This window comes from Sorghum bicolor, chromosome 7 (genome assembly GCF_000003195.3).
Source record: "Sorghum bicolor cultivar BTx623 chromosome 7, Sorghum_bicolor_NCBIv3, whole genome shotgun sequence".
NCBI classification, from domain to species: domain Eukaryota; kingdom Viridiplantae; phylum Streptophyta; class Magnoliopsida; order Poales; family Poaceae; genus Sorghum; species Sorghum bicolor.
Window position 1 is genome coordinate 44395042 of NC_012876.2, and position 16871 is coordinate 44411912.

General features: G+C 45.1%; 1 protein-coding gene across 1 annotated transcript; it reads left to right on the forward strand.

The window, feature by feature from the left end:
• On the forward strand, positions 870–3995 carry LOC8071043 (probable LRR receptor-like serine/threonine-protein kinase At2g24230). Its single transcript, XM_002444198.2, has one exon. The coding sequence runs from the start codon at positions 1181–1183 to the stop codon at positions 3698–3700; it is 2520 nt and encodes an 839-aa protein (XP_002444243.1). The 5' UTR covers positions 870–1180; the 3' UTR covers positions 3701–3995.

Consider the following 16871-nt stretch of genomic DNA (forward strand, 5'->3'; position numbering starts at 1 on the left):
TAACCTCATTATGTGCATCAGTTGGGATACCTCTTAATGATACCCTCGACACAAGACTAATGCTCTGCGTGAGAAGATTTCAAATTTCCAACAACAACATGATGAATCATTCACTGAAGCATGGGAAAGATTTCATAATTACATTGAAGACTGTCCTCATCATGGGATAGAGGAGTGGCTGTTAGTGCAGACTTTCTATCACGGGCTCATCTCGAGTACCCGTGAGTCTATTGATGCTGCAGCTGGGGGAAATAATGAACAAATGGAAATTTTGAATATCGGTACGCTACAGATATTTTCCGACCGTATTCGAGACCGAATTCGTTTAGAGAGATTCAGATATGTCCGTATCCGAATCTGAATATTCAACATCTGATACCGTATCCATATCTGAATACTTAAATCATATATTTATGATATCGACATTCAATCATATCTTATCCGACATGATTAACATTATCCGTATTCGAATCTGAATCCGACTAAAAATATAAAAACAAATATGATATTGGTGAAATCGGTCCGTATCCGATCCGTTTTCATACCTAGCGGCAGCTGAGGGCTTGTTCAGTTTGCGAATTTTTTTTAGCTTTGCCTATTATAGTAATTTTGTTTTTATTTTATAATTATTATCTAATTACAGACTAACTAGATTTAAAAATTTTTTGTCTTAAACTATAGTTAAATTATGTAATTTGTTTTTGTTTTTATTTATATTTAATGGTCAATGTATGTATGAAAAATTTCGATATAACGAGAAATTTCAAATAAATTTGAAAAAAAAGCTAAAGCTGAACCCGACTCCCTCGCAATTTACTCCCCCAATTACTCGCTCCACCTCCCCCAAATTTATGACCTCCTTCCTCCTCCGCTCAGACCACTCCTCCGGTCTCCCCCCTTCGTCACTTACCACTACCCAAAGCTTCTTCCATGCTGCTTCCCTTTTCACACCAAGCCAGGACCTGCCAGTGCCAAACGCACGCCGCATCACACAGAAGCCAACAAGAATGAGAAGAGGCTGGGGAGGTCAGCCAGCCACTTGCCCACCTCCGAGCTGTCCCCCATGACACCACCGCCACCACCGCCACCATCACCCCAAGTACCAAACGACGCGGCTGCAGTCTCGCAATAGCCCCAAGATCTCTCCTTTGACCTCCCCCTTCGCCCTCCTGCCACTGCCATGGTCTGCTGCCATGGCGGCCGCCGCAGCGCCGGGATCCTATTCTTTGCCGTGGCCGTGGCGGCCTGCGCTGCGGCGGCGGCACAGGAGCCCAACACCGACGCCTACTTCGTCTCCAGGTTTTTGTCCAAGCTGGGCCGCGCCGCGCCGTCCTCGTCCGGCGCAAACGGGGTGTGCTTCTGGCCCGGCGTGTCCTGCGACGGCGAGGGGCGGGTCGTGGCGTTCGTGGCCGCCGGGATGGACCTGGCGGGCGCCATCCCTGAGGACACCGTCGGCAAGCTCGGGCGTCTGCAGGTCCTCGACCTTAGCGGCAACCGCCTAACCGCGCTGCCCAACGACCTGTGGGAGCTCGGCGCGTCGCTGAGCGCGCTCAACCTCTCCGGCAACGCCATCCGCGGCGCGCTTCCCAACAACGTCGGCAACTTCGCGCGCCTCAAGGTGCTCGACGTCTCCCACAACGCCTTCACCGGCGCACTGCCGCAAGCGCTCGGCTCCATCACCGGCCTGCAGGTGCTCAACGCCAGCCACAACCAGTTCCAGGGTCAGGTCCCCAACGCCATCGTCTTCGGCTGTGTGAACGTCGTGGCTATGGATCTCTCCGGCAATGCACTCGACGGGGGCTTGCCGGACCTGTGGCCGCTCCGCTCGCTATCCCATCTCAACCTGTCGGGCAACAGGCTCGGCGGCTACATCATGGGGGCGTTCCAGGAGCAGTTGAGGGTGATAGACCTCAGCAACAACGCCTTCTCCGGGTTGAATTTCAGCAGTGGGTATGCCGGCTCGGCGTTGATGTACCTCGACTTGTCAGGAAATGAGCTTACAGGAGAATTCACCATTGCCGGCCGGTTCCAGAACCTGAGGCATGTGAATCTTGCACACAACCAGTTATGCAATGCTAATTTGCTGGAGTCCATGGGTGAGATATCTGGGCTAGAATATGTTAATCTGTCAAGCACTGGGCTGCATGGGCAAATTCCTGCTGATTTTTCATCCCGATTGGTTGGATTGAAGGTGCTCGATTTATCAAGGAACAATATCAATGGGGTAGTCCCAGACATAAGTTCTCTTTGTTTATACGTGCTGGACTTGTCGGTGAACAATCTCACTGGTGAGATACCTGTGGCATTGGTGAAGAAGTTGGCATCGATGGATCGGTTCAACTTCTCATACAACAATCTCACTGTTTGTGCCTCTGAGCTCTCTCCTGAGGCGTTTGCGGCTGCATTTGCTCGGTCCAGAAATGACTGCCCAATTGCTGTGAATCCAGATAGTATCAAGAAAAGTAGAGGGAAGCGTAAGTGGATAAAGTTGGTCCTGGCCGTTGTACTCTTCTTGTTCTTCTCTGTTCTTGGGTTGCTTTGCTTGGCAGTGGCATGTCGGAGTTGGAGGAAGAGGTGCGATGCACTGCCTGTGGTTAAGCAGGTGTCATTCAAGGAGGAGCCTGCTGCATCAGGGCCATTTTCTTTCCAGACAGATTCAACAACGTGGGTTGCTGATGTGAAGGTTGCAACTTCAGTGCCAGTGGTCATATTTGAGAAGCCCTTGTTGAGCTTCACATTTGCTGACCTTTTGGCAGCGACATCAGAATTTGACAGGGGTACGTTGCTGGCAGAAGGGAGGTTTGGGCCAGTGTATCGGGGATTCCTTCCCGGCGGAATTCAAGTTGCTGTGAAGGTGTTGGTCCATGGATCAGTAATGGAAGACCAAGATGCAGCAAGGGAGCTCGAGCGGCTGGGACGGATCAAACATGCTAACTTGGTTCCTTTGACTGGTTACTGTCTTGCAGGGGACCAAAGGATTGCCATCTATGATTTCATGGAAAATGGCAATTTGCACAACTTACTGCATGACTTACCGCTAGGAGTTCAGGCAACTGAAGATTGGAGTGGCGACACATGGGAGGACAACATTGGTGGTGTTGCAACTGAAATCATCACGCCGGAAGGTACCGCCACATGGATGTTTCGACACAAAATTGCATTAGGTGTTGCAAGGGCACTGGCATTCCTCCATCATGGCTGTATCCCGCAGATTGTTCACCGAGATGTGAAGGCAAGCAGCATCTACTTTGACTGCACAATGGAGCCTAGGCTGTCTGATTTTGGGCTGTCAATGGTTGCTGGAACCAGCAATGACAATGATCTATTACACCATTCCCCAGGCTATGCTCCGCCGGAGTTCTCCAACTCAGAGAACGCCATGGCGACTGTAAAGTCCGACATTTACAGCTTTGGTGTCGTGTTGTTTGAACTGGTCACTGGCAAGAAACCATTGGGTGATGAGTACCCTGACCAGAAGGAGGCGAGCCTGGTGAACTGGGCCAGGGCGATGGTGAAAGCTAACCATGGGCCAAGCATCATCGACCCCAAGATACGTGACACGGGGCTGGAGCGGCAGATGGAGGAGGCGCTGAGGATTGCCTATCTGTGCACTGCGGAACTGCCATCTAAGAGGCCGGCCATGCAGCAGATTGTCGGTCTCCTCAAGGACATCGAGCCAAAGGTAGAAGAGGGGGATTGAAGATCTGAAGAATTGATTACTTGCAGCGTTTTGGATGGTGTTGAAATATGTGTAGTGATAGCGTAGGCAGTCTGAGTGAGCTCTTGGTTGTTTTACCCTAGTGGATGTCACCATGCGATGCCCTGCTCTGCTGAGCCTGAGATATATCTTTTTCATCTTTATTTTTTTTCCCTTCTCTCGCTGATTCTTCCAGTTGCTGAAGATTGTTGCTATACAGTTCTCTCATACCTGCCCCTTACTACTAACCACTGAAAGCTCCCATCAATGTGCGTGTTTTTGCACGGGGGAGAGCAAATGGCTGCAGCTGTCCTTGTCCCTGCTTTTTTGGCCTAGTGTTAGGACGTTTCCAACCAGGCCTTGTTTAGGCTCTGTTTAGTTCGCCATCCAAAATTTTTTTTATCCATCTCATCGAATCTTTGGACATATGCATTGAACATTAAATGTAGATAAAAAAAATAAACTAATTACACAGTTTAGTTGAAAATTGCGAGACAAAACTTTTAAGTCTAGTTACTTCATGATTAGCCTTAAGTGCTACAGGAACTCACATGTGCTAATGACAGATTAATTATGCTTAATAGATTTGTCTTGCAGTTTTCTGACGAGATATGTAATTTGTTTTTTTATTAGTTTCTAAAAACCCCTTCCGACATACTTCCGACACATCCGTTGTGACATCCAAAAAATTTTTATCTACAATCTAAACAGGGCCTTAGTTCAAAAAAAAACTTTTTAAATTTTTTCGTACATCGAATTTTGCATCATATGCATGGAGTATTAAATATAGTTAAAAATAAAAACTAATTATATAGTTTATCTGTAAATCACGAGATAAATCTTTTGAGCCTAGTTAATCCATGATTAGACAATAATTGTTAAATAAAAACGAAAGTGCTACAGTACCCAAAACCAAAAAATTTTAGAAACTAAACAAAACATTAGCTGGCTATTATAATAATAACAGAGAAAAATAAACAAATAGATTATTTATTTTATGTACTCAAAAAGTCTATCTATTTTACGTACTCCAAAAATCTAAGAGATGAGCATGTGAGTCCAATACAATATAGAAAAAATGAACATGTATAAAATACTTTTTGCTTTTATCTGTTATCTCCACATCAGCTAGCTACGTAGCTAGCACCATTGTGTGATGGCCTTAGCTCATTGCTAGCCCTCTAGATTTCACTACTACTCCTACATACTATACTCTCTCTGGACCTAAATGTTAGGCTCTACTCGCTTGTATTTTTTTTTGTCCAGCTAATATTGTTTTTCTCTCATAATAAATCAGCAAAGTCATAACTTTTCAGACCAGTGAATAAGCTCTTAATCATCACGTCCATGAAGTGTCCTCGCACACTGTTTGGAAGATTAAAGCGTGTTCTAACCAATCATTATGCCTGCTACCAGGAGGACCTGGGTGCAGGTGGCTCTGCTTACTCGAGTTCAGGGGGGTCCTTGTCTGCTTTACAAACCAGCCTGCACTCTTCTGGATTTTTACGCCATCTAAGTGCGTTGTTAATAATGCTTTCTTGCCATGCGCAGATGCTGGTGCTGGGCGTGGTGGCCGCTGATGGATGGCTGCCCTTTTCGGGGAGGCACCACCGCTGCTAGTGCACATCATCCCCCCCCCCCCCCCCGCCCCCCCAACTCATCATGTATGCGCGCAACTCTTATGATTGTGCTTTCTGGCCTTGTTAGAACACTTATTTCGTGAGTCAGAAATGTTTCAATAAATTTACTGACTAAGAGAAAAAATAAATAAAAATATAAGTAGATTGAAAGCATAAGATTTTACTGTTAGACCCACCTGAAAAATGTTATCATGATAACACATGTTAAGGTACTTATAGATATTATGAGTAATTGTCAAAAGTTTCATGTCTTGGACCATATAACCTCCTAACTAGGATCTATTTGGATTTCATTCTCTAGACTTAAGAGTTCTAAACTTTAAAGATAGAGTCTCCAAACAAATGGTCTAAAGTTAGCTCTAAATTTTAGCCCACCTCACATTATGACTTTAGATACTAAACTGAGCTAAAGTGCTCTAATGTTTTTAGAGCTTTAGAGTTCAGAGAAAGGGGATCTAAACAGGCTCTTAATGGATTTATATATTTCAATCAGGGGTGGTAATTGCTGAGGGATCCGTGTTTCAAACTTGGGCATTCTCAATTCATAAAAAAGAATTATAAGACACGATACAATGAGCTTCGCTATTATAGGATTCCAATCGTCGATTTCGCTAAAACGATCCTTGAAACATTGACACTTTGTTATACATAACATTTGATCGTTTTAATCTACGTTTTCAACTAAAATACATGTACTTTGCTATTATGTGACCGTATTGCCCTTCTGCCTTTCATATTCTTGATCGACCATATCTTTTCATTTACCCACGTTTCATCTCTCACTCACACCGCCCTAAACACCGACGCCGCTGTTACAACAAAGTCCCGACGTCGCTGTTTCGCCGCTATTCCCTTCCACCCTCCCCATTCTGCCGTTCCCTTCCCTTTGTCAGCTCCCATGGATGGAGCGCCACCCGAAGATAATGCTCACCTGATCGCCATGGATGGCCAAGCAGCCAAGGCGGTGGCGGCTGGCCAGCCAGGCAGCCAGCCAAGGTGCCAGCCAGCCGGCCAATGAACGTGACCAACGATGATCAATCTGTAGGTAAAGTTTCAGAAAAGCAGAAGGGCAAAAGGGTCAGATGAGAAGAGAACATGTATTAGGAATTAATAAGAGGTGAAACATACTTAATGTCATGAAAACCAAGAAGACAACGTTTCAAGAGTCATTTTAGCGAAGTCGATGATTAGAGCCCTATAATTATGAAGTCCATTATTTCGTGTCCTGTAATTGCAATTTTCTCAACCGTGTGTGGTGTGTCTCGTGTCAACATCGGAAATTTGGGCGTTTCTACTCCCTGATTAGCATCGTGAATTAGGGTAAGATAGACCGACTGTCCATGCCAACGCACAGTCATGCATAACGGTATGCCAAGAAAAGCAGAGGTCAGAAAAAACAATATAGCCAAATTGCAATTAGTTAGGCCATCAGGATCAGATCACGCTGTGCAGTTTCAATTGATTAAAGTGGCTTGCTTTTGCCGGAGTCATAGGAGGCCAACTAACCACTACTTGCATGTTCCCTGTACTTGTCTGCTCACTGCTGGTATCTCATTGCTCCAAGTACAAGCCAGATGCAACTTGCACTTTGCTTTTGGTTGTTAGCTAAATAGATGCACAATGTAATCTTCGTTTCATTGGGTCATTGAGTCGTGTAATAGTCGGTCAGGGTTGGTCCATGAGCGTAGGCGTGCGCGGCATGGACTGAAACAGGAGTTCGAGTCGGCTTACGCCACGACGTGCCGAGCGCACGTAGCGTGCACCACAAGAAAGGGTGTGACGATCTTCGTGCGTCGTGGCGTGGGGGGACTCCGTGTGGAGGTCCTATATATCAATGAATAAAGACTCAGAAGCTGCGCTTGTGGGCAGCGACAAATCTCTTGTCTTCTACGTTTTGATCTTGTCTGCGTTCTGTGTTCTCGCCGCGATCACCGCGATCACCACCAGCGATCCTTGACACACTTGGAGCTTTGGGTTCCAACACGTGGTATCAGAGCCGAGGAGGAGGTGTTCGGTTGCCGGGAGGAGCAGTAGAGACGGCTGGACGCCGTTGATTGTCAAGAAGAAGAAGTAGGAGACGAGAACGCCTGACTCGCCGACATGGCAGCCAGTGGTAAAGACGCCGAGGTCATGGAACGAGCCTGGAATCAGGCGGCCGGAAATCTGATCTGGCCAATGCTCTCGAAGTCGAATTACCAAGAGTGGTCTGCGCATGTGCGTTGCAATCTTGAAGCCATGTACCTCTGGGACGCGATCGATACGAAGGACGCTAGCAAAGTTGAGCGACGTCGAGACAGACTTGCTCTTGGAGCCATGATGCGTGGAGTTCCCTCGGAGATGCACTCCATGCTCCTGAATAAGAAAACTGCTCAGGAGGCATGGGAGGCCATCAAGTCGATGCGTATGGGTGCTGAGCGTGTAAAAGAGGTGAATGCACAGAAGTTACTGGCAGAATTCGAGTCGATCTCCTTCAAGCCGAATGAGTCGATCGATGATTTTGCAGTACGGATCACCAAGTTGGCAACCGATCTAAAGGGCTTGGGGGAAAAGTCTGTTGATAACAATAGGGTTGTGAAGAAATTTCTGAGGGTTGTTCCCCCACGCTACAACCAGGTGGCGGTGACAATTGAGATGTTCTGCAACTTGAACGAGCTATCGGTGGAGGAACTTGTTGGTCGTTTTAGGGCGGCTGAAGATCGGTTCGAGGCCCCGGTGGAGAGTGTCACAGATAAAGCTGGTCGCCTTCTCCTTACGGAGGAAGAGTGGGCTGCCAGGAACAAGAGCCGAATGGTTCCCTCAGATTCAAATTCATGGTGGGAAATTAAGGGGAAAGAAGGAGAAGACGGGTGCACGAAAAGGAAACAATGGCAAGAATCGAGACACACGAGATGCTGCAGGAACACCAAAGAGGAAGGGGCGTTGCAGGAAGTGTGGCGAGCTTGGGCATTGGGTGAGGGAGTGTCCAAATGCTGGTAAAAGTGAGTCAGATGATGTTGTACACCATGTGACTGCCGACACAGATTCAAAACCGGCACTCCTGGTGGCTCATGCTCACATTGTGCGCACTCCAGCACGTGTGATTCAGGGTGTACACTTGCAGCAAGAAAACGTGCTTCCATCAAAATATGATGATGGGGCATGGGTACTCGACACCGGTGCTACAAATCACATGACCGGCTGTCGGGAAGCGTTGGCAGACTTTGATGTTTCAGTTCGTGGGTCGGTGAGGTTTCGAGATGGCTCTACGGTGGAAATCTGCGGCATTTGTGCTGTAACCATGGCTGGGAAGAACCACGAGCATCGTGTATTTACCGAAGACTATTATATACCTTCTTTGAAATGCAACATCGTCAGTCTTGGACAATTGGAGGAAGCAGGCTGTCGTGTCGAGATCGACAAAGGTGTCATGCAGGTGTTTGACCGAGAACACGAGGGAGTGACACGCAATGTGTTGATTCGAGCTGAGAGACGAAATCGTTTGTACATCGTGAAGGTGAATCTTAGTTCACCCGTCTGCTTGTTGTCAGAGATGGATGAAGAAGCATGGAGGTGGCATGCACGATTTGGCCACCTAAATTTCAGAGCTCTGCGTGCTCTGGGCGTCAACAAGATGGTTGATGGCCTGCCCGAAATCAAAAAAGTGGAGCAGGTATGCGACGGATGTGCTCTAGGCAAGCAGCATCGCAAGCCTTTTCCTCAAGCTTCAGCATATCGTGCAACTGAAGGGCTCGAGCTGGTTCACACGGATCTGTGTGGACAGATCACGCCACCCACTCCGGGTGGGAAATCTTACTTCATGCTAGTGGTTGATGACTTCAGTAGATACATGTGGATCGAACTGCTTGCAACCAAAGATGAAGCGTTGGCGTGTTTTAAGAAGTTCAGAGTGTCAGCAGAACTGGAGTCTGGCAGACGTCTGAAAGCTCTGAGAACGGATCGTGGAGGTGAGTTCAATTCAAGGGCATTTGTGGTCTTTTGCAATGAGCACGGCATCAGACACAACACCACCACACCATACACCCCACAGCAGAATGGGGTCGTGGAACGCAGGAACCAAACAGTCGTGGAGATGGCGAGGTGCTTACTGAAGAGTATGAAGGTACCACCTCAATTCTGGGGTGAAGCAGTGAAGACTGCTGTGCATGTTCTGAATACATCTCCGACGAAGAGCCTGCGTGGTCAAACTCCATTTGAAGCTTGGTTCAGGAAGAAACCGGGAGTCAAGCACCTACGTACGTTTGGGTGTGTTGCGTATGCCAAGAAGATTGGCCCCGGTGTGAACAAATTGGCTGACAGGTCGATCCCAGGAGTGTTCCTAGGCTATGAGCAGGGAACAAAAGGATATCGCATTTATGATCCGGTGGGTGATAAATTGATGGTGACGCGTGATGTTATTTTCGATGAATCACGACCTTGGAATTGGGAAGGGAAAGACAGCAGGCAGGGCGAGGAAGATGTGTTACCGTTTATGGTTGAGGACCATGATGAAGTTACTGTTCATCATCCGACAACAGGTGACGGTGGACAGTCAGAAGCCGCTGAAGCTGTCGGTGACAATGAGGCTGATCCTGTTTCGGTGACAATGAGGGTGATCCTGTTTCTCCTGCTGCGTCAATTCCAAGTGTAGGGGGTGCGTCAACTCTGGCATCTCCACCAACTCCAGCTTTCCAGTGGGTCACACCACCATCGGGTGCGTCAGTGGATTCTGATGGGGCACCGCTGCGATATCGGACGATCAATGATTTGCTTGATTCCACAGAAGAGTTGCATGACTTCGAGTACAGTGGTTTGAGGCGATGACTGAACAGTGCTGGAGAGAAGCAATGTGAACTGAAATGGAAGCAATTGAAGCAAACAGAACCTGGGATGTCAGCGTTTTACCACCAAACCAAAAGGCAATTGGCTTGAAGTGGGTTTTTAAAAGTAAAAAAAGACCCTGATGGCAACGTTGTCAAGCACAAGGCACGTCTTGTGGCTAAAGGGTATGCTCAACGCCATGGAGTAGATTTTGATGAGGTTTTTGCACCGGTTGCAAGGATAGAAACCGTGAGGGTCTTACTGGCACTAGCAGCTCAGGGAGGATGGCAGGTTCATCATATGGATGTGAAGTCGGCATTTTTGAATGGTGATCTCTCTGAAACCGTGTACGTGCAGCAGCCCCTAGGATTTATAGTGGGCACTGGTGACAAAGTTCTCAAATTGAGGAAAGCACTTTATGGGTTGAAGCAAGCACCAAGAGCGTGGAATTCGAAACTTGATAAGGAATTGATCACTCTTGGGTTCGTAAGGAGGAAACTCGATCATGCAGTCTATAGAAGGGGTGGAAAGAGCTCGTTCTTGATTGTGGGAGTCTATGTTGATGACCTGATCATCTCTGGTCCATGCGTCAGTGACATTATTGAGTTCAAGACTGAGATGAAAGAAAAGTTCAGCATGAGTGATTTGGGTCTTTTGATTTACTATCTCGGTATAGAGGTAAATCAAAGGGCAGCTGGGATCACAATTTGTCAAAGTTCTTATGCAGCGAAGATATTAGAATCTGCAGGCATGGGGAACTGTAACACTTGTGAGGTTCCTATGGAAAGTCGGCTGAAGCTTAGCAAGTTGAAGGATGGTGAAGCTCTGAATTCGACTGAGTATAGAAGCATAATTGGGAGTTCGAGGTACCTTGTGAACACTAGGCCAGACTTGGCTTATGCAGTCGGCGTAGTGAGCAGGCACATGGAGGCACCTGGCAAGGAGCACTGGAATGCTGTTAAACATATTCTGAGGTACCTGAAGGGGACTAGGGAGTATGGCTGCAGATATGACAAAGGCGCTGATCTGAAACCAATGTTGATTGGATATAGCGATAGCGATTTTGCGGGCGATGTTGAAGACAGGAAGAGTACAACAGGTGTTGGTTACTTTCTTGGGACTAGCCTGGTTACGTGGGCGTCACAAAAGCAAAGAATTGTGGCTTTGTCATCGTGTGAAGCGGAGTACGTAGCAGCAGCAGCAGCGGCGTGTCAGGGCATATGGTTGAATCGGCTAGTTGCAGACATGATGGGAACGAAGCAACCTAAGGTGAAGCTCTACATGGACAACATGGCTGCGATTGCACTCAGTAAAAATCCGGTACATCATGATAGAAGCAAACATATTGATACTCGGTATCATTTTCTACGAGAGTGTATTGAGGATGGCAAGGTGGAAGTTGAACATGTCGGGACTGGAGAACAGCTTGCTGACATTTTCACCAAGGCCCTGGGGCGAGTTAAGTTTGTGGAGCTAAGAACTGCATTAGGTGTAGCGAGTGTGCATCAAGTTCAGGGGGTGTTTGTTAGCTAAATAGATGCACAATGTAATCTTCGTTTCATTGGGTCATTGAGTCGTGTAATAGTCGGTCAGGGTTGGTCCATAAGCGTAGGCGTGCGCGGCATGGACTGAACCAGGAGTTCGAGTCGGCTTATGCCACGACGTGCCGAGCGCACGTAGCGTGCACCACAAGAAAGGGTGTGACGATCTTCGTGCGTCGTGGCGTGGGGGGACTCCGTGTGGAGGTCCTATATATATCAATGAATAAAGACTCAAAAGCTGCGCTTGTGGGCAGCGACAAATCTCTTGTCTTCTACGTTTTGATCTTGTCTGCGTTCTGTGTTCTCGCCGCGATCACCGCGATCACCACCAGCGATCCTTGACACACTTGGAGCTTTGGGTTCCAACATTGGTCACCGATGAAAGCTTCCAACATTCAGAAATGTGCTTGCTTGAGCCCCAGCTGTTTTAATCTAGCTCATTGTGCTCGTTATTAGCAGTATGTGCTGATGTTTTTGTGCTTATTTTCTTAGGCACTTGTCACTAGAAGAAATAGCAGTAAGTATGAAGCCTCATCATATACTTCCTTATACATTCACAGCCATCCCTTATCTATGCAACTGTTATCCGATTGTTTAGAACATCAGAGCTGGACATCTTTAAGCAAACCAAGTATATATTTTAAAATGTTAAAGAGCATCTCCAACAGTTTTGCATTTGGGGTTCGTATTCTTGTAATTTGCCAAAATTATCGAAATGAGGTCCAACAGTTTTGCATTTATCTTTTGCAATTTGGGCAACTTGACAATTCACTAGTACACAGAGGTTCTAAGCCGGCGGGAGTAAAACATTACTACAGGCGGTTTTAGTTATAATGCGCCTGTGTTGAAAATTTGTACGGCTAGAATTGAAAACCGCCTGTATAAAAGGCTCAGTACAAACGGTTATTGTAAGAAAACCGCCTGTGTAAATGGTCCATTTACATAGGCGGTTCAGTTATGCGAACCGCCTGTGTTAATAGATTTACATAGGCGGTTCGCATAACTGAACTGCTTGTGTAAATGGACCATTTACACAGGCGGTTCCGTTATGCGAACCGCCTGTGTTAATGGATTTACACAGGCGGTTCACATAACAAACCGCCTGTGATTTATCTTCATATAAATACCACCAGCCCCTTCTTCCTCCTCGGGCAGAACTGTAGCTCGCAGCCAACTTCCATTGCAGCCCATCTTGGAGGTCCAGATTTTTCAAAATACAAGGGGGGAGGTTTTGATCTTCATTTCTTGGAAGGAGGTGGCTAAGAAAGGTTAGTTGATGCCTCTAATGCCTCTTTTTGTGCCCTCTTGCTCAATTTGAGCTACTTTTTGGATCTAGGGTTTCACCATGAGAGAGAGAGAGAGTAGAATAGCTAGGTATGGTCTATTTTGCTCAAATAAAGTTGCTTAATATGGATATATGATGTCTCTCCTATCTTCTTTTTTATGTTTCCTTTTCTAATTTGTGAATCCAAGAAATATATATGTAGTAGTTTCCATGAATGGTGTTTCCATGCTTGGGAAGGGAGAGAAAGATAAGTTTTCTTTTTAGTTTTTTAAATTATATGGTTTAGAATATTATTTTTTATGTAAATTTGATTTAATTATGCGATAAGCATTTTTTATATATAAGGTTGCTTCAGATGTTGCCTCTCCTCTCACCATTTTCATGTTTCCTTCTCAAATTTTTTAGTGATATAATATATTTAGTTTCAATCAATAGTGTTTTTGTACCTTGTCAAATTTATTTTAGTGATATAAAGATATATATTTATGGTTTTATCTTTATTTTTGATACTTGTTTTAGTTTTTCAATTTGATTTAATTGTTAGGTGTTCTTTTATTTTTGATAACAAATATTCGTAGACAATATTTTAATTAATTTACTAACTTTTCAACAGGTCAAAATACAAGGGTGGAGGTATTGATCTTCATTTCTTGGAAGGAGGTGGAGGTGGCTAAGAAAGGTAAGTTTTCTTTTTAGTTTTTTAAATTATATTGTTTAGGATGTTATTTTTTATGTAAAATTGATTTAATTACGCGATAAGCATTTTTGTGCCCTCTTGTTTAAGATGTTGCCTCTCCTCTCACCATTTCCATGATTCCTTTTTCAATTTGATTTAATTGTTAGGTCTTCTTTTATTTTTAATAACAAATATTCGTAGACATTATTTCAATTAATTTACTAACTTTTCAACAGGTCATGATGGAGAGGTCCTTATGGATGTATAACTTATCAAGACTAGATCCATCATATATACCTGAGGTGCATAGGTTTGTTGATGCCGCTAAGAACCATGCTTTGAGAACAAAGACGAAGCATATATATTGTCCATGCTACGACTGTAGAAATATTCTTCTATTTGAAGATACTGAAGTAATCATTTCTCATCTAGTCTGCCGAGGATTTATGAAGGATTACTTGATTTGGACAAAGCATGGAGAGGGTAGCTCAGCGCCTTATACAATTGGGGACCCAGCACACATCGACACCGATGGTCCAGGCATGCCTGCTGATCAGTTTTTCCACGACACACCCCAGAGTGAACATGTTGTGCCAAATGTTACCGCTGGTGGATCTGCTGGGGGAAATGATGGTGCAAGAACTCATGTCTTACCCAATGATACGGCTGCGGAAGATGCTAAATTCTTGGAGGCAATGTTGCGTCGTCATACTGAACCATCAATGTTATTAAAGAAAGGGATGGAGGCCATGAAGAAGGCAGCAGAAGAGGCTTTGTATGATGAGTCTAAAGGTTGTACCAAAGAGTACACAACGTTACGAGCTGTGCTAAAACTGTTGATGGCAAAAGCCAGGTATGGTTTGTCCGATGTTGGATTCGATGCGTTCTTAAGTATTATCGGCGATATGCTTCCAAAGGAGAACAAAGTTCCTGCTAACACGTACTATGCAAAGAAGCTGATCAGTCCGCTAACTATGGGTGTCGAAAAGATCCATGCGTGTAGAAATCATTGTATCCTGTATCGAGGTGATGATTACAAGGACTTGGATAGTTGTCCAAAGTGTGGTGCAAGTCGGTACAAGACAAACAAAGACTATCGAGAGGATTGTGCTGCCTCCATGTGTAAAGCAGGGAAGAAGCGAAAGAAGGCCCAAAAGAACACCCAACAGAGTTCAAAACCCATGAGCAAAGATAAAGAAGAGGTTGACTATTATGCGCAGAAAAAAGATTCCTGCTTTAGTGATGTGGTACCTTCCAGTGGTGGATCGACTAAGGAGTTTGTTTGCTAACCCTGAGGATGCAAAACTTATGAGTTGGCATGCTTCTGATGAGCACAAAAATGATGGCAAGCTTCGCCATCCAGCTGATGGAAAGCAGTGGCAAGATTTCAATGACAACCACCGAGACTTTGCCAGCGAACCAAGGAATGTTAGGTTCGCACTGTGTACAGATGGAATGAATCCATTTGCTGAGAGGAGCAGCAAGCATAGCACATGGCCGGTGATTCTCACCATCTACAACCTCCCTCTATGGTTGATGCAGAAGTGAAAATACCTTTTGCTAACCTTACTTATCTCTAGACCAGTCCAACCTAGAGTTGACATGGATGTATTCTTGGAGCCATTGATGGAGGAAATGAAAATGTTATGGGAAAAAGGTGTTCAAATGTTGAACGAGTATCGCAAAGATTCATTCACGCTAAGAGCAATTATTTTTGTTACTATCAACGATTACCCTGCTCTCTTTATTTTATCAGGGCAATTCAAGGGAAAGGTTGGTTGCGTGGTGTGCATAGATGGAACCCATTACGTGTCCCTTAATGCATCTAAGAAGATAGTGTACATGAGGCACAGAGGCTTCTTATCGAAAGGACACAAGTACTGCCTGAAAAAGATGGATAAGTACTTTGACCATAATGATGAAAGGAACTCAGATGCACCACTAGGTAATAGCAAAGGCCATAGAGTTTTCGAAATAGTGAGCAACATTAAATTTGTGTTTGGAAAGAAGACAAAGGATGGAAAATTAAGAAAGGATGTCAAATCAACTCTAGGGGCAACATTCAAGAAGAAGTCCATTTTCTTCGAGTATTTGCCATACTGGAAAGACTTGGATGTACGACACGCGATCGATGGTATGCACGTCCAGAAGAATGTGTTCGAAAGTCTAATTGGCACATTGCTAGACATCAAGACCAAGACAAAGGAAGGACTCAATTCACGCTTTGACATGGTGCATTTAGGCATAAAAAAAGAGCTTCATCCTGTTCTTTAAGTAAATGGGAAGTACCATCTCCCAGCAGCAAGCTACAACCTCAACATAGATGAGAAACATGTGATGTGTGAGTGGTTGAAGAAATTAAAAGTCCCATCTGGATTCTGCTCTAGCATAAGGAGTTTTGTGTCAATGAAAGACCTAGCACTCACCAACTACAACTCATATGATTGTCATGTCATGCTGACTACTTTCCTCCCTATTGCAATAAGGGCTATAAATCCAGTATTCTTAAAGATGCCAGTCACACGATTGTGCTACTTTTTCAACAAGATCACACAAAAGGTAATTGATCGTGATGAGTTAGAATCCCTTCAGGAATTCGCAGTGGAAACAGTGTCACAGTTTGAGATGTGTTTCCCCCCATCATTCTTTGATATCATGGTGCACCTTGTGGTGCACTTGGTTCCACAAATACAGGCACTGGATCCCATGTACCTGCATGAAATGTGGACTTATGAGTGTTTTATGTCAATACTAAATGGCTATGTATCAACTCGTGTTCGTCCCGAGGCGTCCATGATAGAGGGGTATTGTACCGAAGAGGCGATTGAGTCCGGTGGACCATTCTGCAATAATGTCCTAAAAGAACAGGTTGCAATAGGTTTGCCTCCGTCAAGACATGAGGGTAGGCTACATGGATGTGGGAGGATTGGACGAAAATCATTCATCCCACCAGATTACAATACAATACTTGAGGCACATCACAACATCTTACATCAGCTCTCGATAATGGAGCATTTGATTGAACAACACATGGATGAGCTTCGAGAACATAATCCTAGGCAAACAGAGGATTGGGTAATGAAGGAACACAAGAAACAGTTGTACACATGGCTAAGGGAGCAGGACATTCCATATGGGGAAACAATTGAGAAACAAACCATCAAGGATTTGGCATCTGGACCATTACGCCAAGTCATAACATGGAAAACCTATGACATAAGTGGATTCACATTTC

Bases quoted from the DNA above. Each gene is read 5' to 3' on its own strand.
- LOC8071043 (XM_002444198.2), top strand. From the start codon at position 1,181: ATGGTCTGCTGCCATGGCGGCCGCCGCAGCGCCGGGATCCTATTCTTT.